This window comes from Monodelphis domestica, chromosome 1 (assembly GCF_027887165.1).
Source record: "Monodelphis domestica isolate mMonDom1 chromosome 1, mMonDom1.pri, whole genome shotgun sequence".
Taxonomy (NCBI): Eukaryota; Metazoa; Chordata; class Mammalia; order Didelphimorphia; family Didelphidae; genus Monodelphis; species Monodelphis domestica.
The window spans coordinates 693,109,682-693,136,326 of record NC_077227.1 but is presented as its reverse complement, the minus strand read 5'-3'; the positions used below and the strand labels follow the sequence as shown (position 1 = coordinate 693,136,326).

The 26,645-nt window shown below is 38.2% G+C and overlaps 1 protein-coding gene across 1 annotated transcript in view; it reads left to right on the top strand.

Annotated features, from left to right (window-relative positions):
* CMTM4 (CKLF like MARVEL transmembrane domain containing 4) overlaps positions 1 to 26,645 on the top strand; it is a 73,790-nt gene that overhangs the window by 32,924 nt on the left and 14,221 nt on the right. Inside the window, exon 2 of the mRNA XM_001364216.4 lies at positions 15,733 to 15,909. Within this exon, the coding sequence (XP_001364253.2) occupies positions 15,733 to 15,909 (177 nt within the window). The remainder of the gene's footprint in view (positions 1 to 15,732; positions 15,910 to 26,645) is intronic.

The window sequence follows — 26,645 nt, the reverse complement described above, 5'->3', positions numbered from 1 at the left end:
GAAAAGATTTAACTGTATGCTGATCACTAGGGGGATTATTTTTCAGTCACAGCAACTTATAAAAACCATATATTAAAAGAACTAGAGTATGTATCAGGAAAAGGCATATCACTGAAGTTAGGACTTCTTGTAGTAAGTATGTTCCAGATGTACACTTTGCAAAGAGTGAAAAATAACTAGGGAAGTTTTATTCAGGGAGCTTGGACCCTGCAAAAAGGAAGGGGATGGGGGCAACCAAACCAGAATGTCAACATTATGGCTAAGCATCTTCAGATGGATGTGGTTGAAGGCAGCTGGTTTCCTGTGTACTCCATGCATATATTGTTTGTTCTTTATTACTAATTTAAACAATCTGGGTATGTAGCCATTTGCGGAGGGTGGCATTTATGCTCAAATTCTGTGGGCATTCTTCCTGGCAAGGAAAATGCTGACCATTTTGTGGTTTTCATAGAATCTTAGGATTTAGTGCTGCAGAGCTCTCATTTTACACACGAGGGAATAGCAGCCTAGAGAGGGGATGACTTAGTCGAGGTCACAAAGGCAGTAGAATTCATTAGAGTTTCTCACTTCCAACTCCCTGTACTTCCATTAATATCCAGAAATTAGGTATAACTCTGTCATTAGATGACATGAAGGAAATGTTCTGTAGTGCTTTTTATTAAAAAATATTTTTATTGATATAGTTTGTTTTAACATTACCTCATTAGAGAATGTTTTTTCTCCCTACCTTCTAGCATTCCCAGTTTACTTCAAGATTTGGTTCCAATACCACATCATAGCAGGGAAGAGTCATGATCCACCCAGTTGCTAGTACCTTTCTCCCAAATTACTTTTTATTTATTTTGTAACCCGTATAGCAGAGAATTAAAAAAAAAATAACAGTGCAGTAAAACTAACACAATTACCTAAATTTATTACATACACTATTTTATGCCCAAAGTCTACTACCTATGCAAAGAAAGTTATTTTCTAATTTTCTCTTTGACTCCAAGCTTGCTCATTATAGTTACATATATATGAATAGTTTTGTTTGCAGCACTTTTAATATCTTTTCCTCTCTCTTAATTTTATTATTTAGGTTGAGGGAGGCACCTTCCTCCCAATCTCCCAGGGTTTTCAGTATTGGAAACATCCTTGACTCTTCCTCCTCCCTCACCCTTCTCTCTTCCTCCTCCTCTTCAAAATTGGGTTAAATGACTTGCCTAGTGTCACATGGCTAGGAAGTATCTGAGGCCTATTGGAACCCAGGTTCTCCCAACTGCAGGTTTGGTGCTCTCCCCTTCACTTCTAAGAAGTGGGTCTTGTTAACTCTACTTAAAATATTTTGCATCCAACTGCTTATACAATTCCCCTCGACTATTTCAGTAGCCTCCTAATTGATCTGCTTCCATCTCTTCTCCTTCCCAAATATATTCCACACAGCTATCAAATTAATATTTCTATAACACAAGTATGCCACATCATTCTCTGTTCAAGAAACTTCTTACCAACTGAATAAAATCCCAAATCCTTGGTTTAGCTTTTAAATTCTTTTATAATCTCACCTCAGTCTTCTTTTCCAGGTTTATTGCACATTACTCCTCTCAAATGCTCATTTCATCACGTGTCTGTCTGTCCTGTTTTCTGTTCCCTATCCTTCCTCCTTGCCTGCCATTTAAAAGCTCTTGATTCCTCTCAAAGCTCAACTCAATAGAGTATCCTGATTCTTCCAGTTGATGGAACATTTCTCCTCCCTGATGTTACTTTTATTTCATATGTATTTCATATTTAATTTTCTATATATGTGTTTTTTCCCAATAGAACTTGCTAACTTTTTTTTTAATTGGTGCCTAACATGCATGGTGCCTGGAGCATTGTAGGCACTTACTAAATGCTTATTGAATTGTTTGGAATGGTCAGGGAATTCTTTTCTTTTTGAAAAATTTAATTTTAATTTTTTCAATCAGAAAATATTTTCCTTCTTTCCATTTTCCCCTTCCTCTATTGTGAATTAAAGAAGAACAAAACTGGTTATAAATATATAATAAAAAAGCCCCCAATTTTCTCTGTTGGCCATGTCCAAAAGGGATATTTCTACCATATATATTCTCATTCTGTACTCTTGGGTCTGTCTCTTTTTTTATCAGGAAGGTAGGTAGTATGTTTAGCTGTTAGACGTCTGGAATTGGGGTTCATAATTAAGCTTATCAGAGTTCTTAAGTCTTTCAAAGTTGTCTTTATCACATTATTGTCATTGCATAATTTGTTGTGATTATGTAAATTGTTCTCCAGGTTCTGTTTGCTTCATTTCATTACCTGTCATTTCATACAAATCTTCCCAGGTTTCTCTGGAGCCATCTCTCTTATCATTTCTTATAGCACAATGGTATTGTCAGACATTTAGATACCATTGACTAGTTCAGCCATTTCTCAAATTGATGGGCACACTCTTCCTCAATTCTTTGCCACCTCAAAAAAAGCAATAAATATTTTTGTATTACCTCAGATCGAGTTTGTTTTCCTTAGGACTCATCCTTTATCTACTCTTCCACTAATTTCCCTTTTTTCTCCCTTTTCTTAGTTGAGTGAAATGTGTAAATAAGCAATTATTTTCCACTTTATTTATTGAATGACTATATCTATGTGTGTGCATGTAATATGCATTCATGCACAAGTTCTTGGAGATTAAAAAAAAGATCCCATTCTTATTTCTCTATTTTGCAGCGTTGTTTAGCTTTTAGAAAGTAAAACCTGAGAGCAGAATTTATGGTAAAAATGGAAGTGTTGCCAAGGCAGATTTGAAATTTAAGTCATTTGCATAGCCAGAGGGCAGATCTCTGCTCCACTAAGTACTACCTTTACTTATTTGGGGGTTTAGGGAATTCTGAAATAGAAAAAAAATTTACACAGTTAAAAACAGCTTGAAAAATCTGATGGAAACCCAGCTGAGCTGTGGTGCACAAGCAAGCCTGAGACCAAGATAGACTGACAGCTTCATCATATGGCAAGAACTATTCCACTCCCAATCAAAAACAAATATTTCAACTAAACCATTAAAGCTAGAAAGAACCATGGAGATTATCTGGTCTAATCCCCTTGTTTTTTATATGGAGATCCTGAGGCCCCATGGGAATTGAGTTCATAATACCTGGTTAGTTAGCTCCCCTGGGTTCAATTATCATTTCTTTAGCAGATGTTTCCAATATATAATATATGCCCCTACCCTAATCTCATTTGAGAACGATAGTCTCACATTACTAATTACCTATTGGATAGCTCCACTTAAATGATCATATCCGAAATAGAAATTCTATTTTCTCCTTAAATCATGCCTTTTTGAAATTTCTTCCCTTTTTTGGTACCACCATCTTTTCAGTCATTCACACTGACAGTAGACCCTTGCTCTCTTTCTCTCTCCCTCTGAACTGTATCCAGTCCATCAGCAGTTCTTACTGATGCTATTATCTATATAACATCTCTGGTATCCATTCCCTTTTCTTCCTCTTACATAACCTCTACATTGGTGCACACCCTCATCACCTTTGCCTGGACCTTTGAAATAGCCTTCTAACTGGTCCCTCTTCTCCGAGTCTTTTTCTTCCCTGCCATTCATTTTCCTCATTACATGGAACAATACATTTCTCTTACATACTCTGAACCTTTTCATTGGCCATCTCCCATTCTGTCATTGCTTTCATTCCCTACCTTGTCTGGCTTCCTTAAAGACAACTCAGATCCTACTTTCTACAAGAGACTCTTCCCCCCAGCACCTACCCTCGAAGATTCCATTCTGTTTCCACTGTATATATCTTGTATGGACAGGGATTTGTGTGGTGTTTTCCTCCATTAGAATTTGAGCTCCTTAAGGGCAGGGACTGTATTTTCACCTTTCTTTCAAATTTCCAGCACTTAGCCACAGCACTGGCACATAGCCAGCATTTCATAAATTCTTTTTGGCCCACTGATAACAGCTAAATTGGTATTTAAAACACATATCTGACCATATTCTTCTACTAACCTTTTTTCAGAACATTTTTATTGCCTTTAAAATAAAATATAAACCCCATAGCCTTGGATTTAAAGTTCTTTTAAAATCTAATTTCCACCTACTTTTTTCTAGTCTGATTTCATAATACTTCCCTGATGTTTCATTGTCCCCCACTCCCAAGTAACTGTTACTTGAATTTGACATACTATTTTTTTTTAATTTTATTTGGTCAATTTCAAACATTATTCCTTGGTTACAAAAATCATGTTCTATTCCTCCCTCTCCTACCCCTACATCTCCCCCCACCCCTCCCATAGCCCACGTGTAATTCCACTGGGTATTACATGTGTCCTTGATCAGAACCCATTTCCATGTTGTTGGTGTTTGCATTAGGATGTTCATTTAGAGTCTACATCTCCAACCATATCCGAGTTGACCCATATAGTCAAGCAGTTGTTTTTCTTTTGTGTTTCTACTCCCACAGTTTTTCCTCTGAATGTGGATAGATCTTTCTCCTACATCCCTCTTTTTTCCTCTGAATGTGGATAGATCTTTCTCCTACATCCCTCTGGGTTGTTCAGGATCACTGCATTGCCACTAAAGGAGAAGTCCATTACATTCGATTGTGCCACAGTGTATCAGTCTCTGTGTACAATGTTCTTCGGGTTCTGCTCCTTTTGCTCTGCATCAATTCCTGGAGGTTGTTCCAGTTCCCATGGAGTTCTTCCACTTTATTATTCCTTTGATCACAATAGTATTCCATCACCAACATATACTACAATTTGTTCAGCCATTCTCTGATAGAAGGGCATCCCCTCATTTTCCAATTTTTTGCCACCATGACATACCATTTTTTGTGCAGGTGATTCTCTATATATAAATGCAATTTTTTTTTAGCTCAGTCTGGCAAAAATCTCTTACTTAATGCTCAGATACCACCTCCTAATTAGAAAGTCTTTCCAGATCACCCTAGTTGTTAGTACTAGCTTATTCTTGCAATTATTTTGTGTTTAATTTGTCTTTACTTATCTAGATTCATATGGGCAACATGGCATAGTATAAAAGAAACTGAAACTGGAATTTGGAACATTTGGGTTAAAATCCACTCCCTTTTCTATGTACCACATGTGTGACTTAAAGGTGGTCACTTAAACTCTTGCCTCAGTTTCTCCATCTGTATGTAAGATAAGAGAATTATACTTAATGATTTCTGGGGTCCCTTTAATGCTGTCTATGACCCTTTGTTGTATTTCCCCAGTAGAATGAAGGCTTCTTGGGGTCAGGGACTATTTAATTTTTGCCTTTGTATCCCTAGCTCCCAGAATAATGCTTTGCAGGGATTTAATGCAAATTTCATGAATTGAAAAAGAAATGGCAAAATCAGGACTAGGCCCCAAGATTTCTGATTCCCAGGTATCAATATGGTAGGAGAAATGGGACACATCTGGGTGCTATGATAGAAGAGAACACAGGTGTCAGATTTTGTAAATGGGATGCTGCCATGATTCTGGGGCCTCAGGAGCAACTGTATGGAGTCGTAGACATGATGCAGCAGCACTGACAGTGAGGCTGTTTCAGGAAGTCAGAGTGTAAGACAGAGACTGATGTTTCTGAGGTCAGGCCTTTCTGAAAGTAGTTTGCAGTCAACTATATTGTGAGGCTGAGTGGTGTCACAGGTAGGCAGGCTGGAGAAGCAGATCAGCAGCCCAGCCCACAGCTTGGTAGGGATGAGGCCAGTGATGGCGAACCTTTTAGAGACAGTGTCGTGCCCCCTCCCCCTTACCCTAGATAGTGGAGGGAGGAAGCACTCCCATTGGCTGTTGGGCAGAGGTGCAGGTGAAGTTAGGAATGTCTTCAGGTGCATGGGGAGGGGGAAGGGAGCAGCTCCACCCCAGTCCCTCTGGCTTTCCAGTAATGATCTCTGACAAGGGATGGCAGGTGTGCCCACAGAGAAGACAGTGTGCCATAGGTTCGCCATCATTGGCTTAGATTTATGGATGTCATTTATTGACTGATAGTTGAGTTTTATGTTGCCCCAGAATCTAAGATTTGGAGGCTTCACTTGACAATGAAGCCATATATAGCTCCAGCTTAGTGCTGCTGCTCCGAATCATACTCCCTGAGCTCCTTCTTGGCTTCCCATTCTCACAGAAGTGGTATCCAGGAGGCTTCAGTAAGTAACACTAGGCAGAGCTCTGTTCTGTCTGTGACATGAGGCTGCTCTCCCTCTTGGAATGAAGATGGGGGAGTGCTTGAATAGAGGGCACAAATGTTTAATATTTACTGGTTTATTTATTTACAAATGTGGAAATGGCCTAGCAATCCCTTATTTCTGCTTCTTAGCCTTTATTGTTTTCTTTCTTGAGTAGTTTTAGTGCTATTGATCCTGTAACTGTTGAATTTAATGTTATCTACCTGCCCTTCTTCCTTTTCATTACTAGGTTTTATCTCCATCTCATTTCTCTTGGATCTTAACTTAGGCTGTCAGAAGTAGGCCATTTTTCTTTTAGCTTTGTAGCAGTAGTCACGTTTCTAGTGGAAAACAAAGAAAGAAAAGATTATATAGGAAACCACTGACTACTTGGTAAATAATTTACCTGGACAATCTTCTCATTAAGCACAGGAACACATTGTTTAAGCTGGAGAGCTAATTTCTAGCTTTCCCCAGGAGAAAGTAGTAGTTTGATTAACCTTCTCTACCAAATATCCCCTCTGGAGGAAGAATACATGTCACAGGAGTCATAAACAGCACAGAGAACTCATCGTTTACAATTCTTTTAAGTATTCTAGCTTTACTGAAGCCCTCTAGTACCTTGCCATGGAATAGAAGTGATGCGGTGCTTTAGGGCTTTGTCAACAGAGGGCAAGCCCCAGCTGGAACAGCTTCACAGTCAGGTCTTTGGGCATATTGCTTGGCTTTGTTCCAAGGACCAGCCCAGGGCCCAGAAGGCTCATTACCAGGGATGGTAGCTAAAGGGTGATGGTTTTTTTCTCCCCATAGCCACTCATTGAGGCAACCTGCTAAGCTGCAGAGCTATTGAAAGGTGTATATCCAGATCACATTTGACAGGTTATAGAGGGCTGTCCTTATCGTTACCTCGTCAGGTCAGGGGCACAAACGCTCCTTGTTATAGAGGAGGGGATGGATGTCCAAATGGGGGAAAGGATTTGCTCGAGAGCATAGAGCTAGTAAATAATAAAACTTGGAACTGATCCCCGGGCTTCTGGCAAAGTCCAGTGTACTTTGCCTGACTCCACTTACAGGTCAGGAGACATATAGCAAGACTGATGTATTTGGGCTCACAATATCTGTTCTATGCTTTGTAGGCCACATTTCTCTGGTCTTTGGGAATTTACTCTTGAGGTAACCAGCCTCTCTTTGGGCCCTGGTTTTCTCTTTTGTACAAGGGAAAGTTTGGACTTTTTGATTACCTATGCCTAATTTTAGTTCTATTACGCAGGCCTCAGACGTCCTATTAAACCTACCTGTGTGTGAACAAGAATTGCCTCTGCAGTTTTCTTTTATATTGTGCTTCAAGATTCCCATGACAGAGATGAGAAATCTACTGCCTCCTAAGTCAGCTTATCCTCATTTTAGGCAGCTCTGATTATTAGGAAGCCGATAGCGATGGATGAAGATTGCTATTCTTTATTGACAAACATCGTACCATCTTCCTCATCTCCCTCCCACTGGACTTGAGCATGCCCTGAGGTCTCCTGTGCTTTGGCTTCTGCTGCCTCCTCATCTGGTGCCAGTGTCCTCTAATTGGCTTCCCTTCCTAATGCCTTTTTAATGGGTTGTCTCTCCCCCATTAGACTATAAGCATCTTCAAAAAATCAATCAACAAGTATTTATTAAATGCCTACTATGTTCTAGGCACTGTTCTTGGTGCTTGGGATACAAGAGGAAATAGTGAAACAGACCCTACTCTCTAGGATCTAACATTCCAGTGGAGGAGGCAAAGTGTAATAGAAAAATGCATATGTTAGAAGTATAAAGTTAGTAAACAGAAAAACATACAAAAAGTAAATACAAGGTAGTTGGGGAAAGAAGGCACTATAGGAAAGGCATCATGTGGAAAATGGTTCCTAATCTGTATTTTAAAGGAAGAAAAGAACTCATGAGTCAGAGGTGAGGAGTTTTTATGGAAGATTGTGGGAAGGAGAGCAGTACCCAAAAAGTCTGGAAAGAGAAGTTGGAGCCAAGTCATTTAGGGCTCCAAAAGCTAGGCAGTGGAATTTATATTTTATTTTAGAGAAAATAGGAAGCCACTGGAATTGAGTAAAGGAATCACATGGCCAGATCTGCACTTAACGGAAAATTACTTTGGCAGCAGTACATAGGTTCGAATTTAGTGGGGTGAGACAGAGAAGGGAGACTGATCAGGAGGCTGTTGAAATAATCTAGGCAAGAAGCAATAAAGGCCTGAACTAAGATTGTAGCTGTTTGAGTGAAGAGGAGGGATAGATATGGGATGTTGCAAAGGTAGAACCTGCAAGATTTGGCAACTGGTTGGATATGTGGGGTGGCAAGGGAGAGGAAGGCATTCAGGATGACCCCCAGATTAGGAACTTGGTTGGATATGTGGGGTGGCAAGGGAGAGGAAGGCATTCAGGATGACCCCCAGATTAGGAACTTGGTTGGATATGTGGGGTGGCAAGGGAGAGGAAGGCATTCAGGATGACCCCCAGATTAAGAACTTGAGAGACTGGAAGAATGGTGGCACCTTCAACAGAAGGGGAGGGTTTAGGAGGAAAGATAGATAATGCATTTAGTTTTAGATATGCTGAATTGATGGTGTTTCTTAGACATCCACTTTGAAATGTTCAAGAGATAATTGGTTATGTAGGATTAAAATTCTGGGGGTTGATATGTAGATCTGAGAGTGATTTACATAGAGCTGATAATTAAATGAGAGCTAGAGAAAAGAAAGAGAATGAATAAATGAGAATAGAGGCAGAAAAAAAGAACCAAACAATTTTGGGGAACACCAACATGTAGGGAGAAAGATGTGCATGATGAACAAATAAAAGAGATTGAGGAAGGCAGGTAGGAGGTGAACCAGGAGGCAATAGTGTCACAAAAACCTAGAAAGGAAATATCCAGGAGGGCGAGATATCACCAGTGAGTCAGATGCAGCATATGGGTCAAGAAACATTAGGCCTGAGGAAAGACCATCAGATTTGGCAATTGAGATCATTAGTAACTTTGGAGAGAGCAGTTTCATTTGAGTGCTGAAGTTGGAAGACAAGATTACAGATCGTTGGAGAGTCAGTGAGGGAATTAGAAATAGAGACAACCCATGTCTCTGATGGCAGGGATTGACTTGTGTTTGTATCTTTAACACTTAGCATGGTGCCTGGTATGTGAGTATTAGCAAGAGCTTCATGATTTCTGTCTGTCTCTCTATATAATATATATAAGTGTGTATATATATATATATATATTCATCCATCATTACACTGTGATCAACTTTGTAATTAAGGGAGAAATTCCTGTTATGTTGTTCATGCCAGTTTTCTAGCTTATTTATTCTAAAGTACTTTTTTGATGTTGAAAATCTTAAAAAATGATTAGAAAAATCCAATTTTTATTTTTTACACTATGTTTTTACACTTGTTAACATGTGTTTGTGATTTGAATTTAGCTTTGGTTATGAAATGTGGCCTTATAGATCGATCATCAGCCTGTTCTGTGAATACCATGCTGGCATTTGATAAGGTCTATGAATTTTATTTAGTACTTACATTGGCTAATTCTACTCAAACAGTGGAATGTTTGAAGGTCTCATAAGTTAGTACTAAATTTGAACCAGTCACCAGATATTTAATTAGACCTCATGAATTTAAGTAGTTCTTGTGAATAAAAATTATTAGTTGATTTCCTCAGTAGAATATTCTTACAACCAATACCATTTGCTCCCCTTTCTATGCCTCTAATTCAAATGTTCTTTGTGAATTGTATCAGTTAAAAACATCCCCATCATTACTTTAATGATGAATCTCTCCCAATAACTGGCCTTTGTACTCAAAATTCTTCTATCTTGATTGAACTTGCCAGAGCCTGTGCTACATTGATAAAGCCTTTGAGAAGTCAGACTTTCATCTGTGGTACAATAAATGATAATTAATTATAAGGTACTCATGAGTCTCAGCTCAAATCCTACCTTCAGTAAGAAGCCTTTTTTAGTTTTCCTATTCTTTATGCTCTCCCTATAAGATTTGTTATTGTGCCTAACTCTTCATGAACCCATTTTGGCTTTTTGGGGCAAATATACTGGAATGTGTTGCCATTTCCTTTTCTAGCTCATTTTAAAGTTAAAGAAACGGAGGCAAACAGGGTGAAGTGCCTTGCCCAGGGTCACACAGCTAATAGTATCGGAGGCCAGAAATTTTTATGTGAATTTACCTGGTTGAAGGGGTGCTTCACCCCTAACCCCCACAATGTTGTATTGTGGAAGGGATACTTGTATATGTATGAATGAAGAAAAAATTAAGGACTTATTATGTACCTGCCACTGTATGGGGATAGAAATAGAAATAAGACAGCTTCTGCTCTCCAACAGCTCTCATTCTAATAGAGGGGAAAACTGGAGGGTTGAGCTTCATAGCAGATGGTAATACCCAGGGATGTGGAGGAGGAGAGTGGTAAGGTGGATTGTAATGCTGCTAATCTGGAAGTATATGCCACTATAACAACACCAACAATAATGATATATGGGGCTTTGCAAAGTGTTTTACAAATATTATCCCACTTGAAAATAGCTTAAATTTATATAGTGCTTCTAATGTATGCTAGACACTGAACTAAGCTCTTTATAAATATCTCACTTGATCTTCACAATAGTCCTGGGTGGGAAAGGCTATCCATATTTCCATTTTAAGGAAACTGAGGCACACAATGATATTCCCCCCCACCCCCCCCCAGAATCACACACTAGTAAAGGTCCAAGGCAGGATTCAGACTTGGGCCTTCCTGACTTGCAGGCCTGGAAATCTCTTCACCATTCCCCTAACATTTCATTGTCAAAAGAGACAGGCAAAGTGCTCTTGTATTGTACTATTCCTTTCCAGCCTCACAGAGAGGACATCAAGCTTATGGAGGGAAGAAGTGGCTTCCACCTTGGCAGAAAGGATTTAGTTTTCCACTCAGTTTTTAGTTTCATCTTAAAATATTCATGAATTAGTTTCAAAATGGAATGAGGGTTTGTTCTTAGTCCCAACTATTTAATTCATGATAAGTCAGGATGCTTGGAAGCATTTTGAATATTGTCTGATTTTTAATTCATTAATAGATTAGTGTTTCCATTTAGTTTTGCATAATAAAATGGAAAGTTTTCTCTGGGGAGAGAGTATGGGGCTTCATTTCTTCCAAAACAAAGCTGTTCCACTAAGCTTATTTTTATTTTGTTAACTATTTATATGTATATGTGTGTATACATATATATGCATATATATATGAGAGACCTAAAAAGAAGATATTTTCAGCTCTCTTATGTTTAAGTGTTATTTTAAAAAAACAATTAATTAATTCATTTAGACTATTTTTCCATGGTTACATGATTCATTTTCTCTCCCCCCTTCCAGAGCTGATAAGCAGTTCCATTGGGTTATACATGTATCATTGTTCAAAACTTATTTTCATGTTATTAATAGTTGTAATAGAGTGATCTAAATGTTAAGTTGTGACAGATGTAAGTGGCAGCCTTACCTGGAACCTCTCTAAAGTTGTTCTGCTGCCTCATTGTCCCAAAGGCTGTGCCAGGAGAGGCCAACCTCAGCCTGCCTGCACCAAACTGATAAGACTTCAAGAACGTTACAATCTCAGTAATGACTTTCCCTGTTTTCAAGCCTAGACTGACAACTCACATGTATATATCCATTTAAATAATTCCTTACATTTCTTAAAATAAGTGTGTGGGGCAGTTAGCTGGCTAGAGTGCCAGGAGGAGCCAGGAGGACCTGGGTTCAAAACTACCCTCAGACACTTTCTAGCTATGTGACCCTGGGCAAGTCATTTAATTGTTTGCCTAGTCCTTACCCTTCTTTCTTAGAGTTGTTACTAGTTCAGAAAGCAGTTTTTTTAAAAAAAGAAGTTATATAAGGCAAGTAGCACAAATATTTTCCCTTTACTGATATTTACTGATAAATGGAGGCTTAGAGAAATGATCTATTCATAGTCCCCCAGGTTAGTTAAATGCTGGAGCTAAGATTCAAACCTTTTATCCCAAACAAAGCCTGCTGTGCCAGGCGGTTTCATTACACTGACTGGTCCTTAGAAATGTAGTTAATAGTGGGTTGCACAGCAATTGGGAGGTGAATGGAAAGTGTTTGATTTGAAGTCAAAGGACTCATGTTATATCTTGTTACCTGTTTGAATTTGGGCTGCCCACTCAGCCTTTTTTAGACCTTGTACCCTCATTTGGAAAATGAAGGGGTCAGATTGGATTCCCTGTTAGGTCCCTTACGTCTAACTCAGCCTAGAAAGGTTGATGGTAGAAGTATCACACTGATTAAATAAAAGATCTCTGAAGTATTGACATAATATTTGCAAGTGTCCTCTAGTGTCATGATGATGATTTGCCCTTTCTTCCACTTGGTATTCACTGGGCAGCTTTGACTTTTCTGTTGCTACTGCTGCCTCTGCCATCCAGAAGCCTTCCAGTTCTTCCAGTGCCAGGGGGTGGGAACAGAAGCCCAAACTGCCTCAGGATCCTGCTGGGCAGCAGGAGCCAACTTTTTGTGTACCAAGAACCATGGCAACGGGAAACTTTTGAGCCTTTTACTTCCTTATTCTCCGATTTTAATCCTGCTTTCTTGATTCTGTATCATAACCCTTTCCCCACCCCAGTTATGCTGGATGTTCCTTATAAGGAACAGGGCAAGGGGGGGAGAGTGATTTCTTTCTTTGTATCCTCAGTGTCTTGTGCCTACACAAATAAATAAATAAATATATATATATATACTTGGAGGAGCTCTGGCTTTGTCAGCCCCTTTTCAGTGAGTCAGCTTCCTCCACAAACAGATTAATGTTCCAGGGTTGCTTATCCTGTTAGATTAAAATCTGAGGTACAGACAGATTAAGTGAGTTTATAGGTAGCATCAGAGGCTTTGGTTCCAATCTACTGTGACTGCTATACTGCTCCTTTGCTTTGCCCATGCTTAATGTTTTTTTTTTTTAATTTTGTTAAAGAAATAGTTCCCTTTAGGGATAATCTTCAGTGCTGATAATTAGAAGTTTACATGAACAAAAAAATGAGTCTAGAAAGCTATTTTTATGTGCTATATTTCAACCAAAGTGGGTTATTTTAAGTTTGTGCATCTTAACTTGATTCTTAAGGCCAAGGAAATGGAGATAATTTTATAAGTTATTCTCAAGGTTCTCATCTAAATTGATTACTTTAAACAATTATTTTTTTAAAAATTAGAAACAGTGGGGGAAATTTAAGTTGTGCTATCTAGACTGAAGTGGTGGAGAGCTATATTCTTTCCCATCCAAATATTGTGACTTTTCTGGTAGTCAATCCATTTGTCTTTGCTAGTATTCTGACAAGTGTAGGGAGGCTAGAATATTGCTCTATATTATTTGCTAATTCAACAAAAATCTAAGAATGGAAAATTAATATTTTACAAAGAATTTTCATAGATCACTGTTTACTTGTAATACTTTTTATAATGTTGAGATGTTCAGAGAATTCATACTATCTGTAGGTGTCAGTATCTTGGGGGGAGACAGACTATAGAAGAAAAAAATTCCATGTGGTGGAGACTTCATTTTAAAGATCTGTTTGATGGACTTTAAAATTCTTCAAAAAATGCCTTGCTGCTAAAGAAAGTCCTTATTGGAAGGTGCAGGTAACTGTGGAGTCTTAAGACTCTTCCAGAGCATATAAACTGTGGTAAATCCTACCTGAGCATATGCCTTGTGACAATCTCTGCACGTCTGTTTCAGGACCTGCCTCTAAGTGAGGAGAGACAGCACTCAGCCATTGGCTATGGCATGGAGGGGCTTGAAGCTAGCATACCAGCCGCATTTGCAATTCATCCGTACAATGTTATTTCTTACTGAAGATTACTAAACCTTGTTACAGAAAATATAAAAAAAACTTGAGGAGTTTCCTGTATGTGGTCCCTTCTCAGCTGACTAAGGATTAGGCATGCTGTCATTCAGTTGGGGAACTTAGGTGGTTTTACGTAGAGTAACTTTGGGAAGGACATCTAGAAAAACACGATTGAGGTTTTGTACTTCAGATTTGCAACTTGAGCCACTATTGGGTTGGGATAGAAATTTGAAATCACTAGGTCTTTTTTTGTTATTGGTGTATGAATGCCATGTAGAATTATTAGAATGGTGTAAGCATGAGTAGCCATGGGAAAGTCAGGATGAAGGAGCTGGTTTGAAGTTAGGGAAGAGAAGAAGAGTTCCATTTTAAAGCCTGTACTCATAAGCTATCAGCAAGACCGTTTGAACTGTTCACAACTATAAGTGGGCATCTAATTCTGGATGAGTAACTCATGGTGCTTTCAAGTGAACCATCCAGAGCCTAGTGGAGTCCTTATGTCCTTAAAGGTTCAGTTTTTATTCCTTTAATTAATTAATTCAGGAAGACAAAGGAACTTGAAGTTAAGATAGTCTGTGTCAAGCTCTAGCTCATATTTGATAGCTATGTAACAAGCACAAGTCATTAAACTTTTTGATGATCAGTTTTCTCATTTGTGAAATGGGGTTTAACATACTTGCAGTATGTGACTCACAAAATTGCTTGAGACTTAAATGAGAAAATGTAAGAGTATATTGAAAATGTTAAAACTATACAAATGTTAGTTATGTGTTATTTGCTGTCTGGAGTGTCCTTTGCCAGGTGCTGTGGGGCAATAAAGAGGTAACATATGGGCACAGACATTGCACTAAGTTGCCAAGTCTTGTCAGTTTTACCATGACAATATCGATGATCTTCAGCACTTACAGTAATGAAGTCTCAACCCCAGTTCAGGCTCTCGTCAGCTCTTACCTTAAATATTGCAGAAGCCTCTAGTCTTTTCCCATTCTAATCCACCGTGCACAGAGGTACCAAGTTGATGTTTCCAGAACATACTGGACATGTTCAGAGGCTTGAGTGGCTCCCTTCTGCTGCTAGGAGAAATATAAACTTCTTGGCCATTTAGTGCACTCTATAACCTGGTTCTCACCTTACTTGACAGCCTTTTTGTTTCTCTCCACACTCTTGGTTAGATCTAGCTCACCTGACCTACACTTTGCTGTTGCAAGGTGATGCCTTTCCTCCTGCAGCCTCTTTGTCTTCCTTCACAGCAGAGCTTATCTGTCACCCCCTCCACTAAGCCATTCCTAGGTGTTTGTACTCTCTTCTACTTGGAATGGCTTTGGATGTGCTCCTCTGGGTTCATGTTGTATTTCTTCCAGTAAAAGGTAAACTTTTTGAAGGCGGGGCTATTTTGTTTTGTCGTTCTCTGGGGCTAAAAATCTATCTTTTCCCACATGGGGTGCAAAACAAATGCTGACTTAAACTGGCCATAAGGTAAAGAGGTGGAACAGCCCTCAGCAGCTGTCCAATTGAACCCCTCATTTTACAGACTAAGATAGAGGGAAGGGCAGAAAGAAATAAGCAAGCAGCAGAGCTGGAAGTGGAAGGCCTGTTGTCCCTGGACATGTCAAAGGATCTGCTGCCATGTTTGAGTAAACTTATGGATCTACTCATGTCACACACACACACATAGAGGTCTGTTTATTCTTTTTATCTTTCTAGGTTTTGGCACTGATTGCATTCATCTGCATAGAGACTATCATGGAATGCTCCCCATGTGAAGGGCTCTATTTCTTTGAATTTGTGAGCTGTAGTGCATTTGTAATTACTGGAGTTTTGCTGCTTATGTTCAGTCTCAATCTTCACACAAGGATACCACAGATCAACTGGAATATTACAGTAAGTACAAGTGTTATTTATAAATTGGTTAAATGTTCTATCAATCTGAAATATTCATTAATATTGCATAATCTGATTTTGGGTAAATTTTAATACTTGAAATACCATTTCTATAATTGTTTGATTAATTGATTGATTTATTTTTTGACTCATGAGAAATTATAGAATTTTAGAGCTAGGAAAAACCTTAGAGATCATCTAGTCTAACTCCAATCTGAGGCACTGAGATACAGAGTAGGAAAGTTCGTTGTCGAAATCACTGATGCAGTCAGCAAGCATTTATTAAGAGCCTACTGTGTGACAGGACATGGTGCTACGAGATAGGGATACAAAGAGGTAAGAATAGCCCTCACCCTTCTGAAGCTTATCTTCTCATAGAGGCTATAACTTATAAACTGGGAACATAAAAAACATGTGCTGAGTGATCTAGATTCAAAGCCAGGATTAGAGCATGGGTCTCCTGATTCTCCTCAACCAGGGGCTTCTCTTTTCTAATCTTATTGTTCTTATTTCCTTCATTAGAAGTTTATAGGTTCTGTGACATGGACACGTTCAAGAGAATGGAGAAGAGTCTAGAAGATGTTTTCAGGGATTTGTCATTATTACTGACCTAATGACATAGTCATCATTGCCAAATCTGAGCTTGTTTTTTGCTTAAGACTTTAGGCAGTTTGTAGCACAACCTAATGCACAAAATTTCCTCATGGTCTTGTAAAAAAAACAAAAACAAAAACAAAGGCACACAGACACTGGGACAGCCGTGCCAATGAACAGAATCCCCCTATTTGCAGAGCTGTGCCATGAAGTGATCTCATCTGCAGTATAATGGAGTGGCCTGAACAACAGCTCAGAGCCTAAGACTCTCCTTGTTTGAATCTACTGACTACAGGCAGCCTCAGCATAGAGCGAATTTGGTGCCCTCTTTAGGTTGTTAGCAGCAAATCAGTTTCCCAGATTCCCTAGTTGTGGTAGCATGATGGCATCTTAATCTACTTTTTTTGGATGAGCACAACTGTTAGCTCTTATCATACTTTTATTAATGAAGCCTAACATTACAAAAGCTTGCTAATATCTCAGTGAGAATTCAGGCCCTGAGATGTCCATGTGTTTTTTATGCAAACTGCTTCTTAGCTTTATCTTCTGTATCTTATCCTAGTACAGTGGATTTTTTTTAAACCTTTATACAAGACTTTACATTTATCTGTTAAATTTAATCTCCATGCTTCTTCTGTACAGACTATTTATTGTCGTTAAGGAGGTAAAATGAAAGGAAGAAAATTGCTGAGTTAATTAGAACAGTTGAAAAATTTTTTTTGCTTGCTTTGGCTATGGTCCAATATTTAAAAGAATAAATGTGTGCCTGGCACTTTTAATTTAAGCTTTGCAACTTCAAGATACTTGTATTATTTTGGCTATGACTTCATGACAGATCATAGATTATTTGCTTCAAACATTCCTAAGAAAACATTGTAGTCCTATGTATTCTTGTAATATGCCTATTTCAGGAAATCTTTTTCTGTCATTTTTTCATCAAATATTGCTCTGCAATAAAATCTCATTTGTTTATTATTGAACCATGATATTTAGAGCTTAAAGTGGCCCTATGAATCATCTAAAGTTCTCCTAATTTAGCATGCTTTTAAAAACTCAGAGTTAAGAGTTTAGGTGACTTTCTCACGATCACTCTTCCTAAGAGGCAGGATTCAAAACCTCATCTCACTTGAATTGTAGAATTTTTTTTCCATCTCAAAATGATGCCTTATAATTTATACTATACACAAAATTAAGGGAGCCTATTTAGACTGTTTGAGGGAATAAGCTGTTGGTTGAGGTCTAGAGAGAATTTTGTTTAATCCCTGTTTCTTATAGATTTCAGATGTTCCCATTTGTACAGATGCCTTAATTTTAAGATACTCTCTTTTAATAGAAGCAAGCCTTTTACTTATCTCTGTGCAACATATTACAATATTAGGTTGGTTCTAGTTTAAAAAGTATTAAAAAATTGTACAATTCAGATTGTGATAGAGACATAGTCCTGGCAGAGAGGGATCTTTCAGATCATCTCATTCAACTGCTTCATTTTACAGTGAGGGAAGTTGAGAAGCAGCATATCCAAGTTAATGTTCTGATTAAATTAATAACAATTATCTTAGTTCTCTTATTGGTAAGGCATTGTGCTAGATGGTCCTGGATCTGAACTGAATCCCAAGATCCCATAGAGAATGACAGATATTGGAATTGTTTGATGCTAAATTTACTAGTCTTTCTATTACCAATCAGTCAACAAGGGTTTATTAAGCAATTGCTGTGTGGAGTGGGATGCAGATGAAGAAGGGCCCCAGGAAAGGTACTACAGAAGGTGGCATCTGAGTTGAGTCCTGAAGGAATCCAGGGAAGCCCTGAGGAGGTAGAGACCAAAGTCAGCATTTCAGGCCTGACGGGGAGAGTGAAAAGTCAGAGCAGGGAGAGAGAGCACTATTCAAGGAAGAGGCTGCAAGTCAGTGGCCTTGTTGCCTATAAAAGTAGGAAGGAGCCAGCCCAGGAAGGACTTTAAATCCAAACAAAGATGTTGGTATTTGGTCCTGGAGGGAGCAGGTAGCGATGAGAATGTATTAGGGGAGCGAGAGTCTAGTTAGCATTTGAAGAAGCTCACTCTGGCAGCTGAGGGAGACAGACTGGGGAGACCCACTGTGAATGGTGGCCGCAGTGCAGGTGTGAGCAGAGAGGAGGGACACAAACAAGAAAGGCTGTAAGACAGAATCAACAAGACGGAACTGTCACATGACTAACAGGCAGCTCATCACGTGAGATCGGTAGCTCATAGAGTTGTGCGGTGAGGCCTGGGGAACCGTTTGTCAGCAGGGCAGCACATTAGACACCACGCTAGACCTAGAGGCAGAAAGACCCCTCATGAAGCCACAGATACCGACTGTGTAACCCTTGAAAGTCATTTAGATTTGACTGCTTTGATTTCCCCATCTGTAAATTAGGGAGGATGCCTCCCAGGGTTGTTGTGAGGACCAAATGAGATGACGTTGTTAAAGTATTTGCATTCCTTAAAACTATATAAATACTATCATCATCATCATTATCATCTACCTAGAAATGACAATCAGACTCATCGAAGATAAGCATAAGTCTGGGGTTGCTGGCTAGCATAGTGGATAGAGCACCAGGCCCAGAGACGGGAGGTCCTGGCTTCAAATCTGGCCTTAGACACTTCCTAGTCGTGTGACCCCGAGCAAGTCACTTAACCCTATTTACCTAGCCCTTGCCCTTCTGTCTTAGAGTTGTTACGACGACAGAAGGTAAGGGTCTTTAAAAAGAGCTGGTCTAAGTATGGGGGAAGATCCGCAGCTGGGAGGGGTGGTGTGTGTACATAGGGTAGGTGGAAGTGGGGAAGAGCAGCTTTGTTGAGTGGAAGAATACATCTCTAAGGGAAGGGTAAAAGGATTGCCTTGATGCTTAGAGGACACAATTGAAATCATGTAACATAAATATGGAGTGGACACAGTTATCTTGTTGTTTTTTTCTGGTTTCATTCAGTAACATAAAAATGGAAAGGAGGGAAGCAAATTGTAGGAGTATAATGTATCACTATGTTGCCCTCCCCGAGTCTCCTGATTACTAGTTAATTCTTCTGAATTACACCCATTTTGTTCAGTCTGGCTTCTCTCTTCCATCTCTCAGTTATAATAGACAGGCCTTCTTTCAAAAAGTTTACTGTCATTTACTTAATTTCTACAATACCTTTGATATTTAATACTGGTCAAATCACTTTATTTAACAAAATAAATAAAAATACAATGTTTTAGTACATGTGCTGCTAAAGCAAGGGCAGAATAAAATTGAGTTGTATGCAGCCCATAAGAATCCTTGTATACATCTTAACAGCTTTTGTTTCCATTCAGGTTTGATGTTTCAATTCTTGATAACTACAAAGAGATTTCAGCTTGCATTGGGGTGGGGGGAGGGAGGGAGGATTTCCTCTGGGAGTTCCCTTTACCTGTGAAATTACTAATAGACCCCCTCCCTTTTATTTATCTATATATCTACTTATTTATTTATTTATTCATTCATTCATTTGTTTGTTTGCTTATTTATTTAGGTTCATTGTTCCTTGAGATTAATCTACTTCAGTCTCCTATCCATTCCCTTTCTACATTCTCCAGGATAATTATTTAAAAACAAAACAAAAACAATGTAGTGCTTTCCAGTGTATAATGTACTTTCCCCAAAATAACCCTGTGAGAAAGGTAGGCAAGAATTACTATGCTTATGTTAGAGATGAGGGAAAAAAAGTTATTTGTAACTCTCAAAATTTGTATTCATCATTATAGTAATTAGAAGAATCACTCACTAGAAAAGATTGTGGCATTAAGGGCTATAAGAAGATATGCCAAAAAAAAAGGAAAAAGGGTGTGGGGGAATTGATGATGGTACCAAGAGATACTTGAAGAAATAAAATAAATAGAATAATCTTTTTCACACAAAGATACACATGGGAAGGGGAGGGGAAGAATATTCTTATTAGAAGGAGAGGAAGAGAGTGCTAATAGGCAATACTTAAACCTTACTCTCAGTGAAATCAACTCTGAGAGGGAAGAGTATCTAGATCCATTGGGATCTTGGATTCTATCTTATCCTACAGGGTAAGGGAGAAGGGAAAACTAAGGGGGGTAGGGGAAGGGAGTACAAAAAAGGAGGGAAGGAGAGGGGGGAGGGAACTTAAGAGACCCTAAAAAAAAAAACCTAGAAGGGAACAAAAAGGGAGGGACCAAAAAGGGAAGCATATCAAGGGAGGGGATTAAGGGGATTGATTAAAAGTAAGCCACTGTTTAAAAGGATATAGCAAAAGAAGAAAGGACAACTAGGAAAGGCTATCAAAATGCTAGGGAATTCACAAGTAACAATCATAACTTTGAACATAAATGGGAAGAACTCACCCATAAAACGTAGATGAATAGGAGAGTGGATTAGAATCCAAAATCCTACCATATGTTGTCTACAAGAAACACACCTGAGGTGGGTAGATACTCACAAGGTCAGAATTAAAGATTGGAGTAAGACCTATTTGGCCTCAACTGATAGAAAGAAGGCAGGAGTTGCAATCATGATATTTGACAAAGCCAAAGTAAAAATAGACCTGATTAAAAGGGATAGGGAAGGTAAATACATTCTGATTAAAGGGAATATAGACAATGAGGAAATATCACTAATCAACATGTATGCACCGAATGGTATAGCACCCAAATTTCTAATGGAGAAACTAGTAGAATTGAAGGAGGAAATAGATGGTAAAACTATACTAGTGGGAGACCTGAACCTACCACTATCAAATTTAGATAAATCAAAAAATAACTAAGAAAGAGGTAAAAGAGGTGAATAAAATCTCAGAAAAATTAGAGTTAATAGATATATGGAGAAAAATAAATAGGAACAAAAAGGAATACACCTTCTTTTCGGCAGCACATGGTACATTAACAAAGATTGACCATATACTAGGTCATAAAAACATGGCATAAAAGTGCAGAAAAGCAGAAATAATAAATCCAACCTTTTCAGATAATAAGACAATAAAAATAATGATCAGTAAGGGTACATGGAGAGCCAAGTCAAAAATTAATTGGAAATTAAATAATATGATTCTCCAAAATCAGTCAGTTAGAGAACCAATCATAGAAACAATTAATAATTTCATTAAAGAAAATGACAATGATGAGACATCCTTTCAAAATTTATGGGATGCAGCCAAAGCAGTACTCAGGGGAAAATTTATATCCTTGAGTTCATATATTAACAAATTAGGGAGGGCAGAGATCAATGAATTGGACATGCAAATCAAAAAACTTGAAAGCTAACAAATTAAAAACCCCCACAAGAAAACCAATTAGAGATCCTAAAAATTAAGGGAGAAATTAATAAAATTGAAAGTGATAGAACTATTGAACTAATAAATAAAACTAGAAGCTGGTATTTTGAAAAAACAAACAAAATAGACAAAGTACTGGTCAATTTAATTTAAAAAAGGAAAGGAGAAAACCAAATTAACAGTATCATAGATGAAAAGGGGGACCTCACCTCCAATGAAGAGGAAATTAAGGCAATCATTAAAAATTACTTTGCCCAATTATATGGCAATAAATATGCCAATCTAGGTAATATGTATGAATATTTACAATAATATAAATTGCCTAGATTACCAGAAGAAGAAATAGAATTCTTAAATAATCCCATAGAAAAAAGAAATTGAACAAGCCATCAAAGAACTCCCTAAGAAAAATCCCCAAGCCCTGATGGATTCACAAGTGAATTCTAGCAAACATTCAAAAAACAGCTAATGCCAATACTATACAAACTATTTGACATAATAAGCAAAGAGGGAGCCAGGCAGATAAAAAACGGAGAACGAAAACTACAGACCAATCTCCTTAATGAACATAGATGCAAAAATCTTAAATAGGATGCTAGCAAAAAGACTCCAGCAAGTGATCAGGAGGGTTATTCACTATGATCAGGTAGAATTTATACCAGGAATGCAAGAATGGTTCAATATCAGGAAAACCATCCACATAATTGACCATATCAACAAGCAAACCCAACAAAAATCACATGATTATCTCAATAGATACAGAAAAAGCCTTTGACAAAATACAATACTCATTCCTATTAAAAACACTAGAAAGTATAGGAATAGAAAGGCCTTTCCTAAAAATAATAAACAGTATATATCTAAAACCATCAGCCAACATCATCTGCAATGGGGATAAACTAGATGCATTCCTAATAAGATCAGGAGTGAAACAAGGATGCCCATTACTACCTCTATTATTTAACATTGTACTAGAAACACTAGCAGTAGCAATTAGAGAAGAAAAAGAAATTGAAGGTATTAAAATTGGCAATGAGGAGACCAAGCTGTCACTCTTTGCAGATGATATGATGGTCTACTTAAAGAATCCTAGAGAATCAACTAAAAAGCTAGTGGAAATAATCAACAACTTTAGTAAAGTTACAGGATACAAAATAAACCCGCATAAGTCATCAGCATTTCTATATATCTCCAACACAGCTCAGCAGCAAGAACTAGAAAGAGAAATTCCATTGAAAATCACCTTAGACAATATAAAATACTTGGGAATCTATCTGCCAAGATAAACACAGGAACTATATGGACACAACTACAAAACACTTTCCACACAACTAAAACAGGATCTGAGCAATTGGTAAAACATTAACTGCTCATGGGTAGGATGAGCTAACATAATAAAAATTACCATCTTACCCAAACTTATCTATCTATTTAGTGCCATACCCATCAAAGTTCCAAAAAACCTTTTTACTGAATTAGAAAAAACCATAACAAAGTTCATTTGGAAGAACAAAAGATCAAGGATACCCAGGGAAATAATGAAAAAAATACAAAGGAAGGTGGCCTTGCAGTCCCAGATCTCAAACTATACTATAAAGTAATGGTCATCAAAACAATTTGGTACTGGCTAAGAGACAGAAAGGAGGATCAGTGGAATAGACTTGGGGTAAGTGACCTCAGCAAAACAGTCTATGACAAGCCCAAAGATCCCAGCTTTTGGGACAAAAATCCACTATTCGACAACAATTGCTAGGAAAATTGGAAGACAGTGTGGATGAGATTAGGTTTGGATCAACACCTCACACCCTACACCAAGATAAACTCAGAATGGGTGGATGACTTGAACATAAAGATGGAAAATATAAGTAAATTAGACGAACACAGAATAGTATACATGTCAGACCTTTGGGAAAGGAAAGATTTTAAAACCAAGCAAGACTTAGAAAGAGTCACAAAATGTAAAATAAATAATTTTGATTACATCAAATTAAAAAGGTTTTGTACAAACAAAACCAATGTAACCAAAATCAGAAGGGAAATAACAAACTGGTGAACAATCTTCATAAGAAAGACCTCTGACAAAGCACTAATTACTTAAATTTACAAAGAGTTAAAGCAATTGTACAAAAAACCAAGCCATTTTCCAATTGATAAATGGGCAAGGGACATGAATAGGCAATTTTCAGTCAAAGAAATCAAAACCATTAATAAGCACATGCAAAAGTGTTCTAAATCTCTGATAATCAGAGAAATGCAAATCAAAACAACTCTGAGGTATCACCTCACACCTAGCAGATTGGCTAACATGGCAGCAAAGGAAAGTAATGAATGCTGGAGGGGATGTGGCAAAGTTGGGACACTAATTCATTGCTGGTGGAGTTGTGAATTGATCCAACCATTCTGGAGGGCAATCTGGACCTATGCCCAAAGGGTGCTAAAAGACTGCCTACCTTTGATCCAGCCATAGCTCTGCTGGGTTTGTACCCCAAAGAGATAATAAGGAAAAAGACTTGTTCAAGAACATTCATAGTCCCACTGTTTGTGGTGGCCAAAAATTGGAAAATGAGGGGATGCCTTTCAATTGGGGAATGGCTGAACAAATTATGGTATATGTTGGTGATGGAATACTATTGTGCTGAAAGGAATAATGAACTGGAGGAATTCCACAGGAACTGGAAGAACCTCCAGGATTTGATGCAGAGTGAAAGGAGCAGAACCAGTTAAACATTGTACACAGAGACTGATACACTGTGGTACATTGAATATAATGGACTTCTCTATTAGTGGCAAAGCAGTGATCCTGAACAACCCGGTGGGATCTATGAGAAAGAACACTATCCACATTTAGAGGAAAAAATGGGAGTAAAAACACAGAAGAAAAACAACTGCTTGACTGCATGGGTCAAAGGGATATTGTTGGGAATGTAGACTCTAAATGAACATCCTAGTGCAAACACCAGCAACATGGAAATGGGTTCTGATCAAGGACACATGCAATACCCAGTGGAATTGTGCATTGGCTATGGGAGAGGCAGGTGGAGGGAGGAAAAGAAAATGATTTTTGAATAATGTTTGAAATTGACCAAATAAAAAAATAATGCAAAAAATATATAAATAAAATGACAGCAGTTCACATTTATGTAATTACAGGTCACTTTGCTTAGATAGGCTTATGAGGTGACTAGCATAAATCTTGCCACTATTTTACAGATGGGCAAACCTGATTCTCCATGGTTTCATAGCTAAGCTAATAAGGGTTTGGCTACAAATCTTTCACCACGTCATGTGTGAATTCTAGTGAGCAGACATAGTAGTTAGCCCAACCCAAGAGCCAGTTTTGTATATCTGTACTACAAATGATGTTTATGTTTTTAAATACAATAAAACTTTATTTAAAAATGTAAAGAACATTCTTAGTTCATAGCAGATAACAAAAGAGGCAGCACTGCATATTGCTGACCCTGTGTTTCCATGGAGCTCTATTGAACTTCATTAACAATCAGTTTTGGAACATCTGGATTGCTTAGTGGAGAGTGCCATGCCAGGAGTGGGGAGGACCTCAAACACTTCATAGCCATGTGACCCTGGGCAAGTCACTGAACCCCCATTGCCTACTCCTTGCCCTTCTGTCTTAGAGTTGCTACTAAGACAAAAAGTAAGGGGTTTAAAAAAAAATCAATGTCTCTAGGACCTAGGTTAGTGTTTAGTATGTAGTAGGCTCCCAATAAATGATTGCTGATTTATTTTATTTGTATGATTGTCCTTTAAGTAGCTTATTCATTCATGGTAATATTAGATTCTTATTTCTTCATTGGCTCTGTGCTTACCTAGTGTTGGACACCTAGACATTCATTAAATATTGTTGGTTTGATGATCTTTGGTATATGAATTACCCTGCTTTGCTGTGGTTTATATTTCTGTGCTGCTTTCTTCTAGGAATAGTCTAATCATTATTTCTCAAGTTACTAAGTATTATATTTTATGTTGCATTGAACAGATACTTCATTTAACTAACTTATTATTTAATGTATCAAGCACTGTGGCAAATGCTGCAGTTACAGAGCCAAAAGTGTAAGAGGCTCCTTGCCTTCATGGAACATATTCTTTTGGAAGGTGAGGCAGAGAACAGCATGAACCCAGATTAGTCTGCATGTTATATATAAAGTCAATGCAAAATAATTTTAGGTTGGGTTCTTACAGCAGAGAGGATTAGTGTGGGCTTCGTGTTGGAATTATCCTTAGAGTTGAGCTCTGAAGGAAGCTTAAAATTCTCAGAGATAGAGGTGAGGATAGGTGCTACAAAGGCTTGGGAATGGGAAATGGATTGTCTTGTGTGAGGAATGGTAAGAAGGCCAGTTTAACTAGAATGCAGAGTGTGGGCAGAAGAGTAATATGCAATCAATGGTTGTCTGAAGCCAGCTTGTCTAAGAGTCTGAATATATCCTGAAGCTTCTTGAGCAAGGAGGTGTCCGATTGGTCCCCCTCCCCCCATGCTTTAGGAATCACTTTGGCAGTTGTGGGATGTGTGGATTGTAGATAGGAAAGGTTGGAGACAGTGACAAATGCACAGGAAGATATTGGGGGAACAAGGGTGTGACTCAGGCCCCCATACTCTCCGTGAGTGGAGGGAAGGAGAAGGATAGAGAAATGTTACGGAGGTAGAATTGGCAAGATCAGGACAATCGATTGGCTATTTGGGGATACAAGTAGATTCCCCTCTTCTCCCTCCTTTTCAGTATTCTATTTTGAAGCCTTTGTTCTAATTTGAAAGAGAAACTTTGTCAGTCTTTTACTCTCAAGTCAGAAACAATGCCTGCACTATTTCTTTTTTCTTTCTTACAAAGGTCTAATCAGTAAACAGTTC